Source organism: Physeter macrocephalus, chromosome 1, assembly GCF_002837175.3.
Source record: "Physeter macrocephalus isolate SW-GA chromosome 1, ASM283717v5, whole genome shotgun sequence".
Classification (NCBI taxonomy): Eukaryota; Metazoa; Chordata; class Mammalia; order Artiodactyla; family Physeteridae; genus Physeter; species Physeter macrocephalus.
Genome location: NC_041214.2, coordinates 114,933,670 through 114,957,957, shown reverse-complemented (window position 1 = coordinate 114,957,957; position 24,288 = coordinate 114,933,670). Strand labels below are relative to the sequence as shown.

The window sequence follows — 24,288 nt, the reverse complement described above, 5'->3', positions numbered from 1 at the left end:
AGAAAATAGGCTCCCGTGAATGCCTGAGACCGCATATGGTGACATTAGGCACCGTCAGCATTGCGAGTGACAAGAGATCGAATCAAAGAGGGGCTAGATCCACCAAGACCTTAAACGCCATGCTAGCGAGTTTGGATTTTATCCTGACAAGGGTGCACAGCCAATGGAGGCCTTTAAGGATGATTAGATTTGAAATCTAAAAGATTGCTGTGGCTTTTGTCTGGAGAGCAGACTTGGGGAACTTTAGGAATGGAAACAAGGAAACAAGTCATCCATTGCTGGCAGTATTCTAGGAGAGAGGTCATGGTGTCCTGATGTTTCATCTGACTTTTTAACAAGTGGGAATGTTACCGTTTACAGAAAATGGAAGAATGGAGACACAGCATGGTTAAGTTCAGTTTTGGATGTATTGAGTTTGAGGTGCCGGTGAAGCATCCAGGTGGGTATGGATGTTGGGTTGATCGTTGGATATACAGTCTGAGTTGAGAATACAAATCTGGCAATCATCTGATGAATCTGTGAGAAATGAGACCTCATAAGAAAATCATGAAGGTAAAGTAGCCCCGGGCTGGAAGTTGGAGAAACATGATATGTAGGGAATGGCTAGAAGGATGTGAACTTCAAGGAGATGGAGAGAGCATTAAGAGAGGAAGAAGGGAAACCTCAGGGTGATATCATGGAAGCCAAGGAAGATTGGTTTTCAGGATCAGATGCAGTCTCACCTCCTGTAGACACATCATATGCGACCAGGGCAGAAAGAAAGTACATTGAATGAGCAAGTAGGACAGTGTCTCTGAGAGATCGTGGTCAGAGCACAACTGGGGCAGAAGCCAAATTGCAGGGGCTCAAGGAGTCACTGGCAGGAAAGGGAAAGGAGATGGTGAGGGTTGGTGACTCCTTTTAAGGAGGTTGGTAGTGAAGGCAGAGGAGAAGGCTGTCCCTGGACTTAGACTTTTGAATGGTGGGCTCGCAGAAGGGGCAGACCAGGAAGTGGGGTTCCTCAGGAGACATCAAGCGTTATGAAGTGGTGCCCTGGTGGATCCTTAGAGGAGGAGTCCTTCATTCCTTTATGGTGAGGGTGAGTGAAGGAAGTGGGACAGATGTGCTGGGAGGCAGGTAGAGGAGGGGTGGAGGCAGGACCATAGGAGAGCATCTCCATGAAGTAGAAGGTAGGTGCCTCTGCTGGGCGACGGATGGGATGGTGGAGGGGGCGTGGCAAAGGTTTGAAATAGCTGCTGTGGAAAATGGGGACTGTTGCAGACTGATTTCCAGCAGAGGCTGTAAATCGTGAATTATTGGCAGCCTACATCTGCACAGTTGTGCATATCCCTGTGGATTTTTAAAGCAAGATGCATTCACTTATGTGGAAAAGATAAAGCTGGAATCTTTCCGGGTGGGGATGACCAGAGAACGAACAAAAGAGGCTCTGAGGGTGTTAGCCATATTTGATGGCTGGATAGAAAAGATACAAAAATTTGTGGGAGCTGAAAGGGACAGAGTGAGAGAGGCCAGAAGCTGTGATGAGGCAGGAGGACTGGTGTGGTGGGTGCACCTGGGACAGTGGGTTAAGAGAGCTGGAAAGATGACAGGGTGTGAACACTTGGGAGTGCCTGAGATTGAGATTCACAGGCTGGGTGATTATGGGTAAAGACATGGGTCAGGGGTTGCCAGTCAGTGAGGTCCAGCGGAAGTGGAGGTCATCGGAGTTGAGGATGCTAAGGAGCTTCAGGTCAGGGTGTTGTAAGGATTATCCCTGCTGTGTACAGTGAAGGCAGAGCCTGAGGCGGGTTGAGACACTAAAGGAAGGGCCATCTGGCTCTTCACTATTTCTCACTCAACAGACTCTTTCTTTGGTGACACTCTCTACCCCTTGGCCTTCTTGACCTTGTCTCCTGTGCCAGTCACCATGTTGGGACAGCACCGGCCACCTGTTAGAGGCTGATGAGGGAGGTGACAAACTAATGCCAATTAGACCTGAAAATAAGTTCTCACATGCCTAGAATGTAGGCTCTGTGAAAGCAGGGCTCTTGGTATATTTTTTTTTCACTGTTGGATCAACGCACATAGAGTAGTATCTCGCTGTTCATCATTTGTATACGAATGAATACCTTAAAATTTGCGTTGACCCCAACTGTTCCTTGGTACACCTGGTCTCAGCCTATTGCTGCATTCCCCCAAACGCTCTTCCAAGTCTTCTCTATTTTGGGAGCTCAGATCCCAGCTCCACCCCTGTGTCCTTTCTTCAGCTAAGCATCTCTCCTCTCACTTTACTGAGCTCAGAGCCACTTGTTGGACCTTGCTCACAATCTTCTCCCCCTTACGAATTGCTCGGCTTTAGCCACTTCCTTATCACTGTAGCTGGAAGAGGAAGGGCCCCTACTCGGCTCCAAGGCTCGTGCTTCCCCTTTGTTAGAAGTATTAGAGACTGTACGGGTCTCTTCATCTCATCACCTTCCACTTTTCCTTCTCAAATCCGTCATCCTTCTGTTGTACAGCAGTTACTCCCTTCCCACCAGGTGTAGAGCTGAGCCACAAAACAGGAACAAAAAGTCATTTCTTCTGTCTTGGACCTTAAACTGTCACCTTTTTACCTTTCCTCTAGTTAAAAAAATGTCTCAAAAGTGTTGCCTTCTACTGAATTATTTACCGAGTGTTCCTATTTCTTTGCTCTGTGTTCACTGTTTAACACCTTGCGTTTGGGGCTGTCCTCACAAATTCCTGAGCTGTTATGACTATTTCTCCTTCATTCCTAGGGCTTTTCTATGGTCTTCATTCCTTCGTTTATTAGTCCAACAAGTATTTAAGCACCCCCTATTGTCAGGCACATTTCAAGGTGCTAGAGATAACAGCAATGAATAAAACAGACAAAACCCCCTGCACTTGTGGCTTTTACTTTCTAGAGGAAGAAACATATTAAATAATATGTGTGTGTGTGAGACGTGTGTATTTGATACTAGCAAGTACAAAGGAGAAAAATAAGGCAGAGAAGGGATATAGGCCGTTTCAGAGTGGAGGAGTTTACTATTTTAGATAGAGTGACTGGGGAAACTTCAAATGGAGATGACAGTTAATAAAGGTTTGAAGGTGGTGAGCGGGTGTGAGTCATATAGCTCTGTGGGGGAAGAACATTCTAGGCAGAGAGAAGAGTGAATGCACAATTCCCGAGGGATGAGTGGGCCTCATGTTTTTGAAGAACAGTGAGGAGGACAGTCCTCATCTTTCTTGACCTTACAGTGGCGTTTGGCATTTGCTCCCCTTTGCTTTTGGAAATATCCTTCGTTGTTTGCCTTTGGAGACCAGCATTCTGGTGGCTTGACTGTTCCGGTTTTGGCCTTCCCCATCTCTTGCACTGATTTTTTTCTTCTTTGTGCCTGCCTTTTAATCTTTTTTCCCCAGCTCTTTTGTTGGTCCCCCTTTCCCCTGAACACACTGTGTATCGCCAAATTGTGTTCTTAACTGTGCTCTGACTGCTTCACCAGGGGACCACAAATTCTACACGTTTGACATCTAGTTTGTTGCCTCACCTCCCCCAAACCCCACAAAGGCTCTAATCTCACCTTTCCTTCTATTTCCCCGTATCCATTTTTGTCTTAACTACTTAGATAGTTTCCCAATTTAGAAAACTTAATCATCTGTGACTTTGTTATCTCTCACCCTCCACTTCTAACTGGTCATCTTATCGACTTCATTCTCTATCCTCTGTGCCCCAGTCTTCTTCACCCACGGCCCTGCCGTAATAAGAGTACTTCACACTTCTGTGTGCTCGACCCAGGCGCTACCTTATGTCTTGAATGCTCTTCTCAGCCTTCGGGAGCAAGCTCAAACATCACCTCCTCTGTGTAGTGGATTCTCCCCATCCCCAGCCAAGTTAATTTTGTTTTCCATTGTGTACATATCTCTCCTATGCCCCACACAGTGATATAATGATGAGTATCTTGCTAGACTGTAAGTTCCTTGAAGCCACAGCTGAGTCTTATTAATCATTGTACTTAATGCTTTCCTGTGTTTCCCTGTATTGGGCACATAGCAAAGAGAATAGATAGATAGACAGATGAATTTGGACCTAAGGACACTGCGTTACAACATATTGAGTATGAAGGGAAAAAAACTAAATTCCCAAGATACATATGCCTTCATTAGTAGCCTTTGTATGTTATATTCAGAATACCAATTTTATAGAACTCCTTTGTGAATCTCTAAAGCGTTTTAGGAATATTTGTGTTATTTTAGTGAGTAGCCTGTAGTTCACGTTCCTCAGGTAGCCTCCCAGGATGAGTGATCATACTCGTTGCAGAAAACAAATCACTGTTCTCTTCGTGTTGCAGTCTTAGTTCATTTTGAAGCAGGAAGAAATATTGTGGGTGGCCATTACAACAAATTAAATGGAGTAGTTAAAGGCAAAAAATATATGTCTTTCATACACATGATCACTTTCAAAATGTCAACTAGCATATTTTCTACTGCTGTACCGAGAGGCCATCTATGCTGTCAACACGAGGAGAGGGCACAGTTAATTTATAGAGCAGACCCCGTAAAGAGCAGGAGGCTGGGTGGATGAAGTTGGAGGCATGTGGGATTGAGTTGCCGTTGAAACCAGTTAAAAGGTGAGACTTTGAGTGACTCTGGAAGGCTGGTGCTACTCTAAATGTAGAGACTCAGAAGTTATATTAAGGACGTAGCACACAGAAAAATGCTATGCTGTGTGTTTACTCAAAAATATCCCTGACTTCTAAGGTGGGAACAAACAAAATATATTGTTCGCTTGAAATTAATTTCCTGGGCTAATGGGTTCTAAACATTTTCTCAGCCATCCATATGCCAAATATTATTGTTAGTGGTTAGTGGAGCACTCCTTTAAACTGTTTTGAATTTGGATTAAAACAGGAAAGGGAGGTGAACAAATGACATTATACTTGTGATGTTCTTGCCTTCTAGAAGATCAGCTTCTTACAAAACTTTTTCCTGTGAACCTACAGTGGCCTAAGGTGGTCTCACCTTGGTGTCCTGATATTTTTCTGACTCACACTTGAGCTTTCCTTTTATAAGGACTGGTGAGTGTGACATCTGACAGACACTATCAGACTGCATTCCTTTTACAAGTAGGTGAGTGTGCATGCTGGGAAGGCAGGCTGAGCTGGCCCCTTGGTCTGAAGCTAAGGAAGCTTTAGGGAGGCGTGTGCCGTGGAATGCCAGCACGCACTCTGATGGAGCAGCTCCGTCTCCTCGCACAGAGTACGCGTGAATGGGAGCTTGCTTCACTAGTAGGTTAATTATGAGCAGGTAAAACGCACCCCTGAAAGTGTTTAACGTCTGCAAGAATTCCGGGTGCTGTCCACTGTTTGCATTAAGGCACATATCAGGGCTTTGTGTTTTACCTTGAAGAGTTTGTAGCGGGCTTTTCCTCTAAATTGATACACCATGTTGCTGTCTTTCCTCATCTTCTTGAGGAACAGTTTTCCACCATGTGGCAGCTTCAGGGGTTAACACAGTGCTGAAATGATGAAGTCTATTTAGGTGTTGTCTGATGTACCCCGTGTGTGAAAATACCGTCCATTAGCTCTGTAATAATAAAGGCTAAATTTAAACACCTCTGAGGTCTGCCATGATCTGTCCTTTTACTTATCTCTCCATACTTACTTTTTGCTCTTCTCATTTTACACTCTTACCTCCAGTCATTTTAAACTCCTTAGAAGCTGACACCTCTCTAAATGCAGAGAGACGGGGAGGAGGAGGAGCAGGGGGCGGAGAACAGAGTGTGAGGGAGATACACAAGCATCACATAGGCACTTTTTAGGTCTCCTTCAGAGGGCACTTCCTTTAGGAAGCATCCCCTGAGTTACCTCCTCTGCTCTCTCCACAACCAAATCTGGACTAGTTACTCCTGGGTCCCCATGTGGGCCATACTTCCCCCTTTGTGACATTTACTATATAACTTTGTTAAAGTTGCGCTGATGGTGCCCTTCAGTAGCTTGTAAACTACTAGGGAACAGAAGCCATCTGTCTTATTCACAGATGTCTCCCTGGCGTCTGGCACAGAGTGTGTCATGTAATAGGTTATCAGTTAGCCTATGTCATTTTTTAAATGATGTTGCTTAATATTCTCTATTTCGTTTTCAAAGATTCCCCAAAGTGAGGACAAAAGGAACCATGCTGAGAAGCTAATCACTCTTCCAACACAGGAAGATTCCAAAAAGCCAAATGACTTTTCCGGTTCCACTTCAGATGCCAAAATGGGAGAAAGCGATAAACAGCCGAAAGAAAGCTTTTTTCAGTTTCTTGGTAACTTATTCAATATCTCAGGAAAATCATCTCTTGGTGAAGCCAAGCAATCTTCTTTCAAAGATGAACATGTCAAAAGTGAGAAAGACTTGCGAAACCCCAGTGACCATCCTGATGAAGGGGTCCAAAGGGAGAGGGCTGTTGTCAGTGGCTCCCTGGGAACCCTGGCACTTGGAGCAGAAGCACAAGAGTCCAACTCAGCTGAACTCTCAGATGCCTTTTCTTTGGATACAACACAAGACAGTGAACAGGAAACCAGTGATTTGCTAAGAAAGTAAGTTTAAAATCTACTTATCTAAAAAAAACTGAGCTTCTGGACCTAGCTTTTGAGCCTTAGTTCTACTACTGTTAATTAAGGGGATTAGAAAAAGTATTCTGTAATGTCCCTGCTAGTAGGTGAAAAATTATATGATTCTGTGTACCATACACATATCTAGGGCCCTTTGAGCTATTTTAGGGGGTGGTACTAATGCCTTTTAGGTGCTTTGTCATAGTAAATGATTTATTTCTGATTTAAGACTTCCTTAAATGGGAGTGTTTTCTGTTGTCTGAATTCCTCTGTAGTAGGACAGGCAATGTGTTCAGTATCTGCATTTTGGGAACAAAAATAATGCTACGGTTTGTGTTCACATTCCATCAATATCTTTTCTTTGTGGAATCCAATGAAAGGGGTTAAGAAACAAAATTAAATTGACTTTATTCATGAAATTAGCCTTTTGAACCTTTCCCACAGCTCCAAGAAACAAATCTTGAACAAATTTAAGGAGCACTTCACCACCCCTTTTTTCTTTCTTTGATTTACAAATGGGCACTAACTTGTTTTTCTTTTACTCAAATGAGCTAGAAGGAACATTTTCTATCCAGAAAATGTTTATAACAATGTTGAGTCCATTAGACATTTTGTGTAACATAAAAGTATTCATTCTTAACTGATGAGGATCTGTTTTATTTTATTTTTTAAAATGTATTATTTATTTGTGGCTGCATTGGGTCTTCGTTGCTGTGTGGGCTTTCTCTAGTTGTGACGCGCAGGGGCTACTCTTTGTTGCAGTGCTCAGGCTCTAGGCACGTGGGCTTCAGTAGTTGTGGCACAGGGCTCAGTAGTTGTGGTGCACGGGCTTAGTTGCTCCGCGGCCTGTGGGATCTTCCTGGACCAGGGCTCGAACCCGTGTCCCCTGCATTGGCAGGCGGATTCTTAACCACTGTGCCAGGGAAGTCCATGGATCTGTTTTACTGATTTCAATTTAAACTCTACTTGAGAATTATTTTTGTTCTTTGAAGAGTTCATTAATACTATAGTCAGATATAGATGACAACTTAGAACTATGTGATTCTTTATAGTTTCAAAGAGTCCTCGTGTGTGTGATTTCAGTGAATTCCTCATAGTAAGCTTTTGAAGTAGGGGTAGGCACAGACCCGTCTTACAGTTGTGAGAACTGAGACCCCAGATGGATTTGGGTTTGCCCATCAAGAGTGATGAGGTGAGGCTTGCCCTACCAGTTGTTAAAATGTACTGATAAAGCTACGTAAATTGAAATGATGTCATACTGGTGTAATATTTGCTAGACATTTATATGGAACAGAATAGACAGTCTAGAAATAGACCCTCGTATATTTTGTGATTTGAGCCCTTGAATGTGATGGTGTTATGTATTCTTGTAAAAAGGAAGACTTGGGGAAATGGGATAATAATTTAGAGAAAAAAATAAAAGCTAGATACTCATCTCATTTTTACATTAAAATTAAAGTGGAATAAAAATGTTTAAGAAACATACAAAACTAAAAGCAGCTAAATGTGAATTATTCCGGTGAGAAACAATTTTCTAAGCATGATAGCAATGGAAAGTATCAAGAAAGAGAAGATGAGTAGATAGGATTGCTTCCAATTTTCCAACTCTCTATGATAAAAACTGTGAACAATGATACATTAAATTGGCAAATCAGAAAATTATATACAAAATTTGTATGTAATTAGTATATACAATTGTATGCAAATATAATCATATATAAATACAAATCAAATTTTAGACAAGTTATTACCTATAATTTAAAGTGTTAGAAAAAAATCCTTATCAAAAGGCATTGTAGGGCTTCCCTGGTGGCGCAGTGGTTGAGAGTCCGCCTGCCGATGCAGGGGACACGGGTTTGTGCCCCGGTCCGGGAAGGTCCGGGAAGATCCCACATGCCGCGGAGCGGCTGGGCCCGAGAGCCATGGCCGCTGAGCCTGCGCGTCCGGAGCCTGTGCTCCGCAACGGGAGAGGCCCATCTGTCTTATTCACAGATGTCTCCCTGGCGTCTGGCACAGAGTGTGTCATGTAATAGGTTATCAGTTAGCCTATGTCATTTTTTAAATGATGTTGCTTAATATTCTCTATTTCGTTTTCAAAGATTCCCCAAAGTGAGGACAAAAGGAACCATGCTGAGAAGCTAATCACTCTTCCAACACAGGAAGATTCCAAAAAGCCAAATGACTTTTCCGGTTCCACTTCAGATGCCAAAATGGGAGAAAGCGATAAACAGCCGAAAGAAAGCTTTTTTCAGTTTCTTGGTAACTTATTCAATATCTCAGGAAAATCATCTCTTGGTGAAGCCAAGCAATCTTCTTTCAAAGATGAACATGTCAAAAGTGAGAAAGACTTGCGAAACCCCAGTGACCATCCTGATGAAGGGGTCCAAAGGGAGAGGGCTGTTGTCAGTGGCTCCCTGGGAACCCTGGCACTTGGAGCAGAAGCACAAGAGTCCAACTCAGCTGAACTCTCAGATGCCTTTTCTTTGGATACAACACAAGACAGTGAACAGGAAACCAGTGATTTGCTAAGAAAGTAAGTTTAAAATCTACTTATCTAAAAAAAACTGAGCTTCTGGACCTAGCTTTTGAGCCTTAGTTCTACTACTGTTAATTAAGGGGATTAGAAAAAGTATTCTGTAATGTCCCTGCTAGTAGGTGAAAAATTATATGATTCTGTGTACCATACACATATCTAGGGCCCTTTGAGCTATTTTAGGGGGTGGTACTAATGCCTTTTAGGTGCTTTGTCATAGTAAATGATTTATTTCTGATTTAAGACTTCCTTAAATGGGAGTGTTTTCTGTTGTCTGAATTCCTCTGTAGTAGGACAGGCAATGTGTTCAGTATCTGCATTTTGGGAACAAAAATAATGCTACGGTTTGTGTTCACATTCCATCAATATCTTTTCTTTGTGGAATCCAATGAAAGGGGTTAAGAAACAAAATTAAATTGACTTTATTCATGAAATTAGCCTTTTGAACCTTTCCCACAGCTCCAAGAAACAAATCTTGAACAAATTTAAGGAGCACTTCACCACCCCTTTTTTCTTTCTTTGATTTACAAATGGGCACTAACTTGTTTTTCTTTTACTCAAATGAGCTAGAAGGAACATTTTCTATCCAGAAAATGTTTATAACAATGTTGAGTCCATTAGACATTTTGTGTAACATAAAAGTATTCATTCTTAACTGATGAGGATCTGTTTTATTTTATTTTTTAAAATGTATTATTTATTTGTGGCTGCATTGGGTCTTCGTTGCTGTGTGGGCTTTCTCTAGTTGTGACGCGCAGGGGCTACTCTTTGTTGCAGTGCTCAGGCTCTAGGCACGTGGGCTTCAGTAGTTGTGGCACAGGGCTCAGTAGTTGTGGTGCACGGGCTTAGTTGCTCCGCGGCCTGTGGGATCTTCCTGGACCAGGGCTCGAACCCGTGTCCCCTGCATTGGCAGGCGGATTCTTAACCACTGTGCCAGGGAAGTCCATGGATCTGTTTTACTGATTTCAATTTAAACTCTACTTGAGAATTATTTTTGTTCTTTGAAGAGTTCATTAATACTATAGTCAGATATAGATGACAACTTAGAACTATGTGATTCTTTATAGTTTCAAAGAGTCCTCGTGTGTGTGATTTCAGTGAATTCCTCATAGTAAGCTTTTGAAGTAGGGGTAGGCACAGACCCGTCTTACAGTTGTGAGAACTGAGACCCCAGATGGATTTGGGTTTGCCCATCAAGAGTGATGAGGTGAGGCTTGCCCTACCAGTTGTTAAAATGTACTGATAAAGCTACGTAAATTGAAATGATGTCATACTGGTGTAATATTTGCTAGACATTTATATGGAACAGAATAGACAGTCTAGAAATAGACCCTCGTATATTTTGTGATTTGAGCCCTTGAATGTGATGGTGTTATGTATTCTTGTAAAAAGGAAGACTTGGGGAAATGGGATAATAATTTAGAGAAAAAAATAAAAGCTAGATACTCATCTCATTTTTACATTAAAATTAAAGTGGAATAAAAATGTTTAAGAAACATACAAAACTAAAAGCAGCTAAATGTGAATTATTCCGGTGAGAAACAATTTTCTAAGCATGATAGCAATGGAAAGTATCAAGAAAGAGAAGATGAGTAGATAGGATTGCTTCCAATTTTCCAACTCTCTATGATAAAAACTGTGAACAATGATACATTAAATTGGCAAATCAGAAAATTATATACAAAATTTGTATGTAATTAGTATATACAATTGTATGCAAATATAATCATATATAAATACAAATCAAATTTTAGACAAGTTATTACCTATAATTTAAAGTGTTAGAAAAAAATCCTTATCAAAAGGCATTGTAGGGCTTCCCTGGTGGCGCAGTGGTTGAGAGTCCGCCTGCCGATGCAGGGGACACGGGTTTGTGCCCCGGTCCGGGAAGGTCCGGGAAGATCCCACATGCCGCGGAGCGGCTGGGCCCGAGAGCCATGGCCGCTGAGCCTGCGCGTCCGGAGCCTGTGCTCCGCAACGGGAGAGGCCACAGCAGTGAGAGGCCCGCGTACGGCAAAAAAAAAAAAAAAAAAAAAAAAGGCATTGTTTTTATGTACCGTTGAGTATGCAAATTTCATTTTTAAAACCCATAAAGCCTTTAAGTAAACCTGTTGTGCTAACACTTTTTAGATTGCTTTCCATACATTAACTCATGCTTCTCGTGTAATTTATGTAGGAAGCTACTTCACTGTTGGGTTGACATTCTTTAAAAAGTTCTATAATTCTTATATTTTCAGCATATTCATATCCATCATGAGAAACTCTTCTGTCAAAACTTTATTGTGATTTTTTTTAAATGTCTGGTTTTGCAGCTTTTCTTTACATAAAATAGTTAAAAGCCTTCACTATTGTGAGAGAAGATAGTCTTTTTAAAAATTTATTTTTATTTTATTATTTTGTTTTGGCTGCATTGGGTCTTTGTTGCTGTGCGCGGGCTTTCTCTAGTTGCAGCGAGCGGGGGCTACTCTTCTTTGTGGTGCGCGGGCTTCTCATTGCGGTGGCTTCTCTTGTTGCGGAGCATGGGCTCTAGGTGTGTGAGCTCAGTAGTTGTGGCATGTGGGCTGTAGAGCACAGGCTCAGTAGTTGTGACGCACGGGCTTAGTTGCTCCGCGGTATATGGGATCTTACCAGACCAGGGCTCGAACCCATGTTCCCTGCATTGGCAGGCGGATTCTTGTACCACCAGGGAAGTCCCGGAGAGAAGATATTCTTTTTTTTAAATAAATTTATTAATTTGTTTGTTTTTATTTTGGCTGTGTTGGGTCTTCGTTGCTGTGCATGGACTTTCTCTAGTTGCAGCGAGCGGGGGCTTCTCATTGCGGTGGCTTCTCATTGCGGTGGCTTCTTTTGTTGCAGAGCACGGGCTCTAGGCGCGCGGGCTTCAGTAGTTGTGGCTTACGGGCTCTAGAGCGCAGGCTCAGTGGTTGTGGTGCACGGGCTTAGTTGCTCCGTGGCATGTGGCATCCTCCTGGACTAGGGATCAAACCCATGTCTCCTGCAGTGGCAGGCAGATTCTTAACCACTGTGCCACCAGGGAAGCCTGAAGATATTAACTATGTAATTTGAAAGGAAATAAATCTTAACACTAAAAAAGTAGCTTAATCATACTTACTAAGATATACTAAATACTTTTGCTCTAACGCTATTATTTTCAGGCTGCCTTTATAGAATTTTCTTTGAAGAATGACACATGTCTTTGGTTGACCTTTGTAGTATCAGATGTATTAAGTTTATCCAGGATAGAGTACAGCCTATATGTAGTACTTGGAGGCTTAATAAACCTTCACATGATAGGTAGTTATGTTTGGGCTGAAATGCATAAAAACCTTTCCAGATTTTCAATATGTATGTCTATTCCCTTAAATATTTGAAATTTCTAGATATTTTACTTTTTTTTAGCGTTGTTTGGATCACATACCTCTACTTATATTGGATAAGCTACAGATCCCATGCACAATTACATAGTACATGAAATGAATATATTCTTTATTCAGTTTGTGAAAATAAACCTTTTTAATTTTCCATCTTTAGTTTATTTGTAAAGTTATGTATTTTTGACATTTCCATTTTCTTTCTATTTTCTTTATTAGGGAAAATCTTAATTAAAGGACAGTTTTATGTTCTTAATACTATTCAATTATGAAGACTCAACTACAACCTGTGAAAGAATGTTGTAGAAAATAGACTATCTTGGCATGACTAACCCTTTACAAAGTGTGAGTGTAGCTCATCAGTACCTGAAAGGACTAATTATAATACATGAAGCTAAGCTTGAAACTTTGATGTTCAGTGCTTTAAACATGATAATATAGTTGTTTAGTATAAAGGGCACATATTTTAGTCACAAGCATATAACATTTCCACCTAGGGTGCTGAGGGAGATTATTTCATTAGAAATTTATACTGGTTCATATAAATCAGTTTAATCATTCTAGTTGATAGTAACCAGAAAGCTCCCAAGATGGGAATGGAAAACAATTATCCACCCCCCCTCCCCCAGAAAGGACTCCAAAACTACCAAAAGGCATTCTTACAATGAACTGAAATTTTTTCTGGAGTGGATTTTTCTCTGTGCTTTATTTTAATAGAAGTTCTTTTAGAGCAAAAGTCGCATTATTGGATTGATGTAGAATAAAACGCCTTGACATCTCGTTAGGATGGAGCTGGTAGTAAGAGAACCTGAGTTTACTATACTTGAAGAATAAACTTCTGATTCTTATCTCTCGAGTCTTATTTCTTTGGACATCATGTACCTTTTGGTGATCTTTTAGGGAAAAAAAATTTGCAGCCTTGAAAGTAGGTTTTAAGTATAAAATTTAAAAGCTTTGAAAGAAAAATCAAACAAAACTTCTTGTCATCTGTTCATACTTCTGGATCTTTGTGTATTCTGAAAGGCTCTTGTATTTTCTGAATAATTTATGCATTTTGATATAAGATTTTACCAATAACATTAATTTACCTATATGTATTTTTTTCTTGTATGTTTTCTTAGATAGTTTCCCTTATCCAACTTTTAACTTTGTTTCATAACTGTCTTCGATCTAGCCTGAAATTTGTGTAGCAGCTAAAATCACTTCTCCAAGGGAAAGCTTTTCTCTATACATCTCCTGTAGCTGTTTTAAAATAGACAGTAAAATGAATGTAACTAATACAAATTTTTACAATAGTGGTATGGTAGGATTTTAGAGGCCAGCAATTATATAGATTGAAATAAATTATTTCAGCTAAAATTCAAGAACTATGTTAAGGGGCACAGTTAATTGAGATTTTACATGTCAGAGGTTTACTTTGTGTTTTATCATGTGGACAAACCTAGCATTCTTCATGGTGTTGCTTTAAAGTTAGGGAGAGGGCTTCCCTGGTGGGGCAGTGGTTAAGAATCCGCCTGCCAATGCAGGGCACACGGGTTCGAGCCCTGGTCCTGGAAGATCCCACATGCCGCGGAGCAACTAAGCCCGTGCACCACAAGTACTGAGCCTGCACTCTAGAGCCCGCGAGCCACAACTACTGAAGCCCACGTGCCTAGAGCCCATGCTCCACACAAGAGAAGCCACCGCAATGAGAAGCACACACACCACAACAAAGAGTAGCCCCTGCTCTCCGCAACTAGAGAAAGCCCGTGTACAGCAATGAAGACCCAACGCAGCCAAAAATAAAAAATAAATAAATTTATTAAAACATTAAAAAAATAAAGTTGGGGAGAAAATACCTTATTTTTAGATACTGGAATACTGATAACTGGATTTCTTAGTTATTCATATGGGTTCTATAATGTTTTGTTAATTATATGTTTAACCTGAAAAAGTTTAGAGCATACATCAAGTTTTTCTACCATACATTTTTGTAGCTCGGACCCTAAAATGTAACTAGAGAGGAGAATTGAAAACACTTTTGTATCATCTATAAGGATTAAGACAGTCAGAAACAAATTACTTAGCATTTAGTATCATTGCTTTACTTAGCCTTTCATTAATTCACACAAAGTTATTAAACATATATCATTTACCAAATCTTATTTAGGGCACTTAAAAATATGAAAATGATGAAGATGTAGTGCCTGCCTTCAAATAGGCTCTAGGTTAGTGGGGAAATAAATCAGTGCATAGATCTTTATAATCTAATATGGCAAGCGATGTGCTCAGGGCCCTTTGTCCCCACAGATCAGAGGCTAACTGCCCGTTCTAGCAGTAACGGGGTCCTGGGGTAGGTTTGCATTGGGGATAACTTGGAAACTGAGTCTTAGAGGACAGAAGTTTCTGTCTGGGGCTGGAATTGAAGGGGAGAGAAAGGTGTGTGTTAAGGGCTATAAGGCAGCATAGCATAGCATCAGAGCTCCCAGGGGTAGATTCTCCAAAAGAAGTTAGATGCTGAGGACATCAGGAACTTTATGCTAGGGTTGAGAAAAAGTAGGGAACTTGTGCTAGAAATCTTTTTTGATTTCTGCATTCACCCAGCCAGTTTAATACTTACTCTGCTAATTGAAGAACTTAACAGGAGAGAGGACTTTTAAGGCAATTCTGTCATTTATTGACTTAAATACATATTGAGTGCTTACTGCAAGCTAGACATCTTGCCAGGTGTTTTCTTTACAACTTCTCTAACTCTGTGCTAAAAGTGGCTGTTCCAAATTCACATCTAAATAAAGGAAGAGAAACTCGCTATGATGCTCTGATATGCTGGAGAAATCAGTGATTAGCCATGAGGTTCCAGTATGAGGCACAAAGGCCATGTGGTTCCTTCTAGTTAAAAACTCCGTGGAGATCAGAGCTAGAACTCAAGGCTCAGGCTTGTCAGCCCATGTTCTCTCCATTAATCACCGTGAGAGAGACAGACGTAATCAGGGGAGAGGGAGAGTTCTGAGGAGCTCAGACATTCATGCTGGCTTGACATTCATGTGCTGCTGGTCACGTCTGTATTATGCTTCATAAAGATAGGTTGAACTAAAATATTCTAGGATTTCCTTCCCAAGTTTGGACATATGAAGAATAGGAGTGTTTGAAAGATCTACTTCACCATGATTTCTGGAATTACTGTTAAGTGTTACTAATTCTATTTCCTGATACTCTCATGCTATTTCTTTTTGCAGACAACTGGATGGTAAACCAGAGAGGCCTTTAGTAACATATGCAACGTACCGAGGCCCCAGACAAATTAGGAAGTATTTGAAGCAGCAGACAGCGCTGGAAACCTTGAATCCCTTAGACAGAGAAAATGAAAGTTCCGACTGTAGTACGAGCACACATGTTGGCCCTGGAAGTGATATAGAGGCTGGGACGGTGTCATTGTCATCAACTAGCACAGACGTTTCTGTGGAAGGACAAGTGCTTAAAGGCCTGATAGAAGACTCTGATTATAATAAAATAAATACCAACCCAGAAAACCATTCGACAAACAACCGAGAACTGTCTAGCACTGCTTCTTCTAGGGATGTTTTAAATGAAAACGATCCTGGGGGACCTGAGAGAAGTCGGTCATCACGTTCTGAGACTAACTCTAGCTCCACTGATGGAGAATTTGACTCACAGCACCATTTAAGTTGTCTACCAGTTTCTCAGACTGACAGAAATTTGGTATGTTCAGCATTGTTTACAGAAAGTAACAGTAGCAGAATGCCTTGCAGTCCAGACTTGCAGAGGACAGCGACACCAGAAACTACGGTAATAGAAAACAGCTCAATGATAAGTGATGGGACACTGGTGCAAAGAGAGGAGCGTGTTGAGCCTGAGAACCCTGCTATTTCCGACTTCTCTGGTAGTAAATCTGATGGGAGTGACACTACCAAACATGGAAATACAGATTTGCCAAGTCCAAATAAATCAATTAGGCGTGAAGCTCTGCGGCGGCCAGAGAGTAAGCGTTCTGACAAGCACACTGAAGGTAACTCGTCAAAGCACGCTGCCAATCACACCAGCAACATTGCTCTCCGGAGACATGCTATAACAGACACAGAACTTGTAAGTGAAGAAAACAGATTGTCTGCCCTGGACACACAGGAAAATTTGGCTCCTACAGAAATCAGGCAAGAAACAGAAAGCACCTCAGTTGGTGAACCCACAACTTCAAGTCATGTAAAAGCTCCAGAAGATAGAATCGAGTCATTACCCAAAGGTACTGACAAGTTGTTGGTAACAGAAGCCAAAAAGCTTGTTAGGCCACATAGCAAAATGCCTCCCATTATTAGAATGAATCAAAAAGATGCTGCCTCTGTAAAACACACCAGTGAATTAGCAGTTGTAGCATGCTTAGAAAATAAAATATCACCTGAACTGAATAGAAATCACATTTCAGAATCTATTCTTGACTCTGAGAGTCCTCAGCAAGCCAAAGCATCACCTGATGCCAGGACATCTGTTAACCTTGACCATAAAAAATCAGATTTCAATTCTTCATCTCCTACGTTTGTTTCCCGAGTTGGCATGCTGAGCAGGTTGGATATTCCTATTTTAAAGAATGAAGGTCCTTCTGTGCTCATTGAAACTGGGGATGTCAACATCATTGGTATTTCCCATCAGCCTACTAAGTGTCAAGAAGAAAATGTGGCAAATCATGCTGAGGCCACAGACAGGAAGAGTCTCCCTGCTTGCCTTCATCCTGAGCATGCATCTGCAATTCTTGAGTCCAAGGAAGTTCTTCCTGATGGTGAAAAATGCCAGTTTCCACTAGGTCTTGAAGCCAGTGACACCCACTTAACTGCAGTGGACTTGAGCTTTGAGTCCGAAAGCCTCTCTAAGGACCACAGTTCCACCTCATCTCAAGACCGTGATAAAGCAGAGTTAATGCTGTCAAACACCAAAGCAAGTAAGGGCACTATAGGCAAGTCTGATTCTTTTTTCCCCTTGGAAACCAAAACTGATAACCTTGCAGAAATGTTATCAACATCTGAAGTTGGTGGTCAGAACAGTGTTCCTGTTGGGTCACATTCTGGAAGAGGAAAAACTCTAGGTCTCTCCAAGATATCTGTTCCCCAAACAGAGCCCAGAGACATTTCTCAGGATAAAATCTCTTCTCCACTTGAAATTACAGATGTGCCAGCAAGTCCTATTTTATCAGAATTGACTTCCCTAGAAGTTGAACAGGACAGGAGTTTTCAGTTAGTGGGTCATAAAGAGATTAAAGAGAAATATTCAGATGCCAGCCTTAAAGAGAATTGCCAAACTGAGGTTTCTCCTCCTGCCTCCAAATATCAAGGTACACAAGAAACAGAGGTGGAAGCCTCAGGTGACCCTCCTGCTCTTCTCCAAAGTAATATACTTGGGACTTCACCTCCTGTTCATGATGGAAAAGTCACTAGGCAAATGGCACAGAACTGTGAAGCCAACGCTTCTGTGATTCATCAACCTTCAGTTATTTGTGGGACCAAAAAGATTTCTGGTTTTTCAGAGATGGCAGAACTCAGTTTAACTAACACTTCCCCAAAATTCCAAGAAACTGACAGCACAAAAGTAAATGCACCTTTTCTGGGTTCTGGTATGAGTTTGGAAAAAAATGCGTTTGCATCCGAGGATTCAAATTTTCATACTAATCCTTCTGTGCTGAGATCAGAAAAGAGAGCCTCATCTCACAGAAAGAAAGAGGGTGCTCATTTCCTAAGTGGTGGTATTGATAGCATGCCTTCTTCCTCCAGCAACTCTGAAGAAGTTATCATGGTTACAAGTTCACAGAATCCCCCCAATAATTTTAGTTCTGTGAAAGTTACCATAGGTGTCCCACATGAAGGTACCTCCTTAACTAACCTGCTGTACCCTAATAGCTCTTATTTGGAATTTGAAACATCTATCCCAACAGGGGCAGAAGTCACCCCACTTCAGGACCATTTTGGGGATCATACTGGGATGGTGTCACTTCATTTCCCAACTGCTGCCCAGTTTGACAGTCCTGTGGAAGCAGGGACTGGAGCAGTTGCTGGGGCCCCAGCGTCAGTTAACAGCTCAAGCCAGCAGTGTTCTGAAGCATCTGCTGAGCACACAGAAGCAAGGAGGAGAGCACATGAGCAACTTTTGGACCTCGAAAGTGGTTTATGTAAAAAGGCTGATACATTGATTGGTGAGATCTTTAATTCTGTCAGGGAAGAGCTAAAATCCAGACATACAGTTGGTACCTGCCAGGAGTATTTAACCGTAGACAGCATAATGAATCCAGGTACCCTAAAAGAAGACATCCCTGAGAAAAACCCATCAGAAGTGACACTGACAGGGATCCAGCTGACAGAGCATTTGGAAGAGCAGGCCATGGAAAATATGTCTGAAGTCCAAGGGGAAGAAAAGGCTTGTGCTTCACCTATGGTTGGTGAGAAGAGTCTCCTTTTTGATGCTGATAGAATGAATGTATCTTGGTTGTTAGAAGATCAAGCTAGGGAATTAGTCAATGAGATTATTTATTCAGCCCAAGAAACCTTAGCAAATGATGCTCAGGATACCCGGGATTCTGAACTTCAGGCTAATACTTCAAAAATTCTGAACAGTGATAGTGTTAAGCCACTTGATGTGGTAAGGGAATTCTTGGTGTCAGAACAGGCAGTAAATCAAAGCACATGTGAAATTAGTGAAAAAGTATTAGGTAGATACTTTGCTGTAAGTAACTTAGTTAGTGACGCAGAGTCAATTCAAGGAAGAGAAATTGTTCTCTACCAAAAATCCCCTTTTTCAGGAAATAGAGGTGGACAGTCTGATAGTATAAATTTGCAGGAGTCGGATACTGTTTTACTAGCTGAAGACACGCCCCATACAGGGTTAGATGATAAGGCAAAAACACATTTGTTTCTCAACGAGGACTGTAAAGAAAAAATGGAAATAAAGTGCGTCGATAATCACAAAACTGAGACGGAGGAAAGAAGAACTCTTGTATTGAATTTCACATGGCCTCCATTTGTGAATGATGACATCCATGTACCTGGGACATCTAAAAGCAGTTTGTCTGATACTCTTTTATGTATATCTGAAAAAAGCTTGCCAGGACACAGTAATAAAAGCGCACCCCTTGCAGTGTCAGAAGTAGGGAAAGTACACAAGAAGGATACTGAAGTAAATATAGGAAGAATTGAGCTAATACCTTCCATGGTAGAAATGGGAAAACCAAATAAGAAGGATGCTGAATTGAATATTATGAAATATGAGGCAGTCCCCCCTATGTCAGAAGTGGGAAGAGCACATAAAGAGGATGCTGAATTGCATACCTCAAAAACTGAGCCAGCAACTGAAATTCTTAAAATGAGAGAAGCATACCAAATGGATGCTGAGAGGTATATTGAAAAAACTGAGGGATTACCTGCCATTTTAGGAATGGAAAAAGCTTATGAAATGAGGGGTACTGAAGGGGATATTGGCAAAACTGATATGACACCTGATATGTCAGAATTGAAAAATGTCTACCAGAAAGATGCAGAGGGAATCACTGGAAAGACTGAAGTGATACCTGCTATGTTAGAAGTGGAAAATGTTTACCAAAAGGTTGCTGAAGGGGATATTGCAAAGACTGAGGTGACACCTGTTACATTAGAAATAGAAAATATTTACCAAAAGCACGCTGAAGGGGATGTTGGTAAGACCGAGATGACTTTGGTTATGTCAGAAATGGACAATTTCTACCACAGAGTTGTTGAGGGCACTGCTGAAAAGGTTGCAATGATACCTGCTACACTAGAAATGGAAGATATTTTCCAAAAAGATGCTGAAGGAAAGATGGACAAAACTGAGGTGATGCCCATTACATTAGAAGTGGTAAATATCTACCAAAAAGATGGTGAGGGGATCACTGGAAAGACTGAAAGACCTATGATGGACATGGAAAACACCTACCAAAAGGATGCCAAAGGGGTTATTAGGAAAACTGAAACGGTACCTCCTTTTGTGTTAGAAGTGAAAGAAGCACACAAGAAGGCAGTACCTGCTTCCTTAGAAATGGAAAAAGCGTGTAAGAGAGATGCAAAAGAGACAATTGGAACGATTGTGTCCATGCCCTTTAAGATAGAAATGGAAAGAACATCCCCAGAAAATTCTGATGGGACTGTCAGGAAACATAAAGTGTTGTCCACAGTGGTAAACATTGAGAAAACATATGGAACAGATCTGGAATTGCCTGTTACACAAGAAGAGGCCACGCCTCCCATATTTGAAGCTGAAAAAGCACCCCAAGAGGTTGCTGAAGGGAGTGGTGGAGGAATGGAGAAGGAGCCTACTGAAATGAAGGCATGCTTGATAGCGTTTGACACTAGACTCGCCTCTTTTAGGGGTTATGAATCACCTACGCTAAGTAAGGATTATGAAGACTACCCAGCCTTAGCAATGCCAGATTTTCAACCTGAGGCTACCATAGGAAAGCTAAACAGAAGAACATCTGTTACTGCAGTACATAAGAAAATAAGAGATCTAGATTATGGAGATGAAAAGGAAGAGCCTAACCTAGGCTTCATTTCTCAGGATGAACAAGAAAATTCTTCCTTTACTATATTATATGAAGAGCCTCTTCAAGATGAGGACAAGTATGCTACTGCAGAAGTAAGAAGAACACATTCCCTCCTGATTCCTGACACATCTACCAACAGCATGCCTGTTTTCGCGTGTGAAAGGTCTGAGAGTAGAACTGACCTCGTCCATCATTTTGAAAAGGAAACTAAATTAGGTGAGACAGTCGATGATGATAGTTCAGAAATGTTCTTATCAGTAGAGGCCAAAAGGTACAAGATTTATCCCTTAGCTTTGTCTCCCATTTATGAGGATGACAGCTCTCAGGAGGACATTCTATCCAGCGAAATCTCACCTGGTCATCATGGCTCCACGAAATCAAGAGAGAGTGCAAACCAGTCCTCTTCTGTTTTATCGCTTCTCCAGTCAGTATCGGAGCGTTTAAAGATGAATTTTGATGTAGATGACAGACAGAGGAGAGGGGAAGAGGAGGAGGAGGAAGAGGAGGAAGAGCCATTGCATAAAGGAAGCCTGAGAGCTAGAAGGCGGGAAAATGTTATCTTCAAGCTGCCAGATTCTTCTATCTCATTTTGCCCTGATGATGACCAGGAAAGTACTGGCGTTTCTAAGAGTTCTTATGTGATGTCAGATGAGCCTACTACCTCTAATCTGCAAATGGGTCTGTGGCCAGAAAAGGCCTCATTTCTACAAAAATCTGACCTTACTTCCAAACTACATTCTTCTTTAAAGAGTGCTTATCATCAGTATTTGCAGACTTCCAAAATCCATTCCTCAGAAAAAGGAGCCAGCTTTGGTGGAATTTTTCAGGAACCAGTGTCAAAATACTTCCGTGCTCAAGACACCTCAGGCCGATTAAGCTCGTTCACAGAGGTAAGTTATTTTGATTATTAACTAGTGAAGTAGTGCTTTGCGTCATGAAATGATCTAAAAGTTTATTAAGAAAATCAGTGTTTTGAGGTTGTAAAAGATTGTTTTAAAAAATACCAGAGGTTACTTTGTTCTTTGAAGTGTATCATAACTCATGAATTTTAGCTGGACTGTTATATTTGAGAAAACAAAATTGCTTCATCACAATTTAAAAGGCATAAGAGAGAAGCAAGTTATATCCCAGTTCTTCGCTAATTTTTAGTTTTCAAACTAAATTAAGTGACAGCATTCTGAGTTTCTCAAGGTATACTGTATGTAGAAAAATTGTCACTTGCTGTTGAGCAAGTGTCTCATGAAAATATTTCACAATACTTAAAAAATATTTTAACTACTTAAAATATTTTAAGTCTTTGCTTGACAACAGTCTCACTGTAGTTGGTCTTATTCTTGTTTATGCATAGCAGGGCAATGAACAGACTAATTCAGAAAAAAGGAGATGAAAACATTATAGCTGGAAAATGTCTTGAAATTCAATTACACTTTTCTTCAACTTAGAAATATTTAAATGTTTACTATAGACTATTCATTGAATATGGGACATTCCTTTTATTTTTTAAATAAATTTATTTATTTATTTTTGGCTGCGTTGGATCTTCATTGCTGCGTGCAGGCTTTCTCTAGTTGCAGCGAGCGGGGGCTACTCTTCATTTCGGTGCACGGGCTTCTCATTGCAGCGGCTTCTCTTGTTGCGGAGCACAGGCTCTAGGCACGTGGGCTTCAGTAGTTGTGGCTCGCGGGCTCTAGAGCGCAGGCTCAGTAGTTGTGGTGCACAGGCTTAGTTGCTCTGCGGCATGTGGGATCTTCCCAGACCAGGGATCGAACCCATGTCCCCTGCATTGGCAGGCAGATTCTTAACCACTGCGCCACCAGGGAAGTCTCAGGACATTCCTTTCTGACATTCCAGGATCATGGAACTTTCTCTAGGATTCCCAAGGACTGTATCTGTACTTTGAATACCCTTAGTAGCAAGTACTAATACTTGAATACCAACCAATAGCTTGCAAGGCAAGGTCCTTTTAAAAGAAAGCTTGGGGCTTCCCTGGTGGCGCAGTGGTTGAGAGTCCACCTGCCGATGCAGGGGACACGGGTTCGTGCCCCGGTCCGGGAGGATCCCACGTGCCGCGGAGCGGCTGGGCCCGTGAGCCATGGCCACTGAGCCTGCGCGTCCGGAGCCTGTGCTCCGCAACGGGAGAGGCCACAGCAGTGAGAGGCCCATGTACCGCCAAAAATAAATAAATAAATAAATAAAAAAGAAAGCTTGGTATTTGAAGAAATGTTTCTTTAATGGTTCCTGATTAGGCTCAGTAGTTGTGGTGCACAGGCTTAGTTGCTCTGCGGCATGTGGGATCTTCCCAGACCAGGGATCGAACCCATGTCCCCTGCATTGGCAGGCAGATTCTTAACCACTGCGCCACCAGGGAAGTCTCAGGACATTCCTTTCTGACATTCCAGGATCATGGAACTTTCTCTAGGATTCCCAAGGACTGTATCTGTACTTTGAATACCCTTAGTAGCAAGTACTAATACTTGAATACCAACCAATAGCTTGCAAGGCAAGGTCCTTTTAAAAGAAAGCTTGGGGCTTCCCTGGTGGCGCAGTGGTTGAGAGTCCACCTGCCGATGCAGGGGACACGGGTTCGTGCCCCGGTCCGGGAGGATCCCACGTGCCGCGGAGCGGCTGGGCCCGTGAGCCATGGCCACTGAGCCTGCGCGTCCGGAGCCTGTGCTCCGCAACGGGAGAGGCCACAGCAGTGAGAGGCCCATGTACCGCCAAAAATAAATAAATAAATAAATAAAAAAGAAAGCTTGGTATTTGAAGAAATGTTTCTTTAATGGTTCCTGATTTCCTACTAAGTCAAGTGCAACCTCTTCACTCTATGACGAGGTCCCCAGGTCTTGTTTGCTCAGCGTTGTCTCTTTGTGTGCTGGTTCCACGCCCTGTAAGATGTCTGCACTTTTTCTCAAGATGGTCTCTTCCTGGAATTTTTTTCTTTACTACCTCCACACCAACCTGCCACATTTTTTCACTTACTGAAGTCCTTTTTTTCAAGGTCTGCTCCATATCACTTCCTCACACAAGCCTCTTGGGAACCTTCTTCTGCCATCATCTCACCTCCATGGGTGCCATTTCTCTTGACTTCCATAACTTGGCATTTTGATTGTATTTTACCTGAGGGTTTAACTTAATTCCCCCACCTAGAAGAGACATGGGAATGTGATCATCTGTTTCCCCTTTCTAAGCTATAAGCTTCTTGAGGGCAGAGACAAAGCTTTATTTTCCTTTGTATTTACCTTTATATCCCTTATAGTACCTAGAGGTGCACCTTGTAATGATGCTC

At 41.7% G+C, this 24,288-nt stretch overlaps 1 protein-coding gene across 4 annotated transcripts in view; it reads left to right on the top strand.

Annotated features, from left to right (window-relative positions):
• Positions 1-8,669: 8,669 nt before the first annotated feature.
• CRYBG3 (crystallin beta-gamma domain containing 3) overlaps positions 8,670-24,288 on the top strand; it is an 83,025-nt gene continuing 67,406 nt past the window's right edge. For 2 of the 4 annotated variants that reach the window (XR_008617809.1, XM_055086024.1), the window contains exons 1-2: positions 8,670-9,101; positions 15,688-21,892. Coding sequence is in view for 3 of the 4 variants with exons in the window: in XM_055086024.1 (XP_054941999.1) it covers positions 8,779-9,101; positions 15,688-21,892 (6,528 nt within the window). In the remaining variant the exon portion in view is untranslated. The remainder of the gene's footprint in view (positions 9,102-15,687; positions 21,893-24,288) is intronic. The other 2 variants (XM_028494200.2, XM_024120026.2) reach the window with 1 other exon arrangement.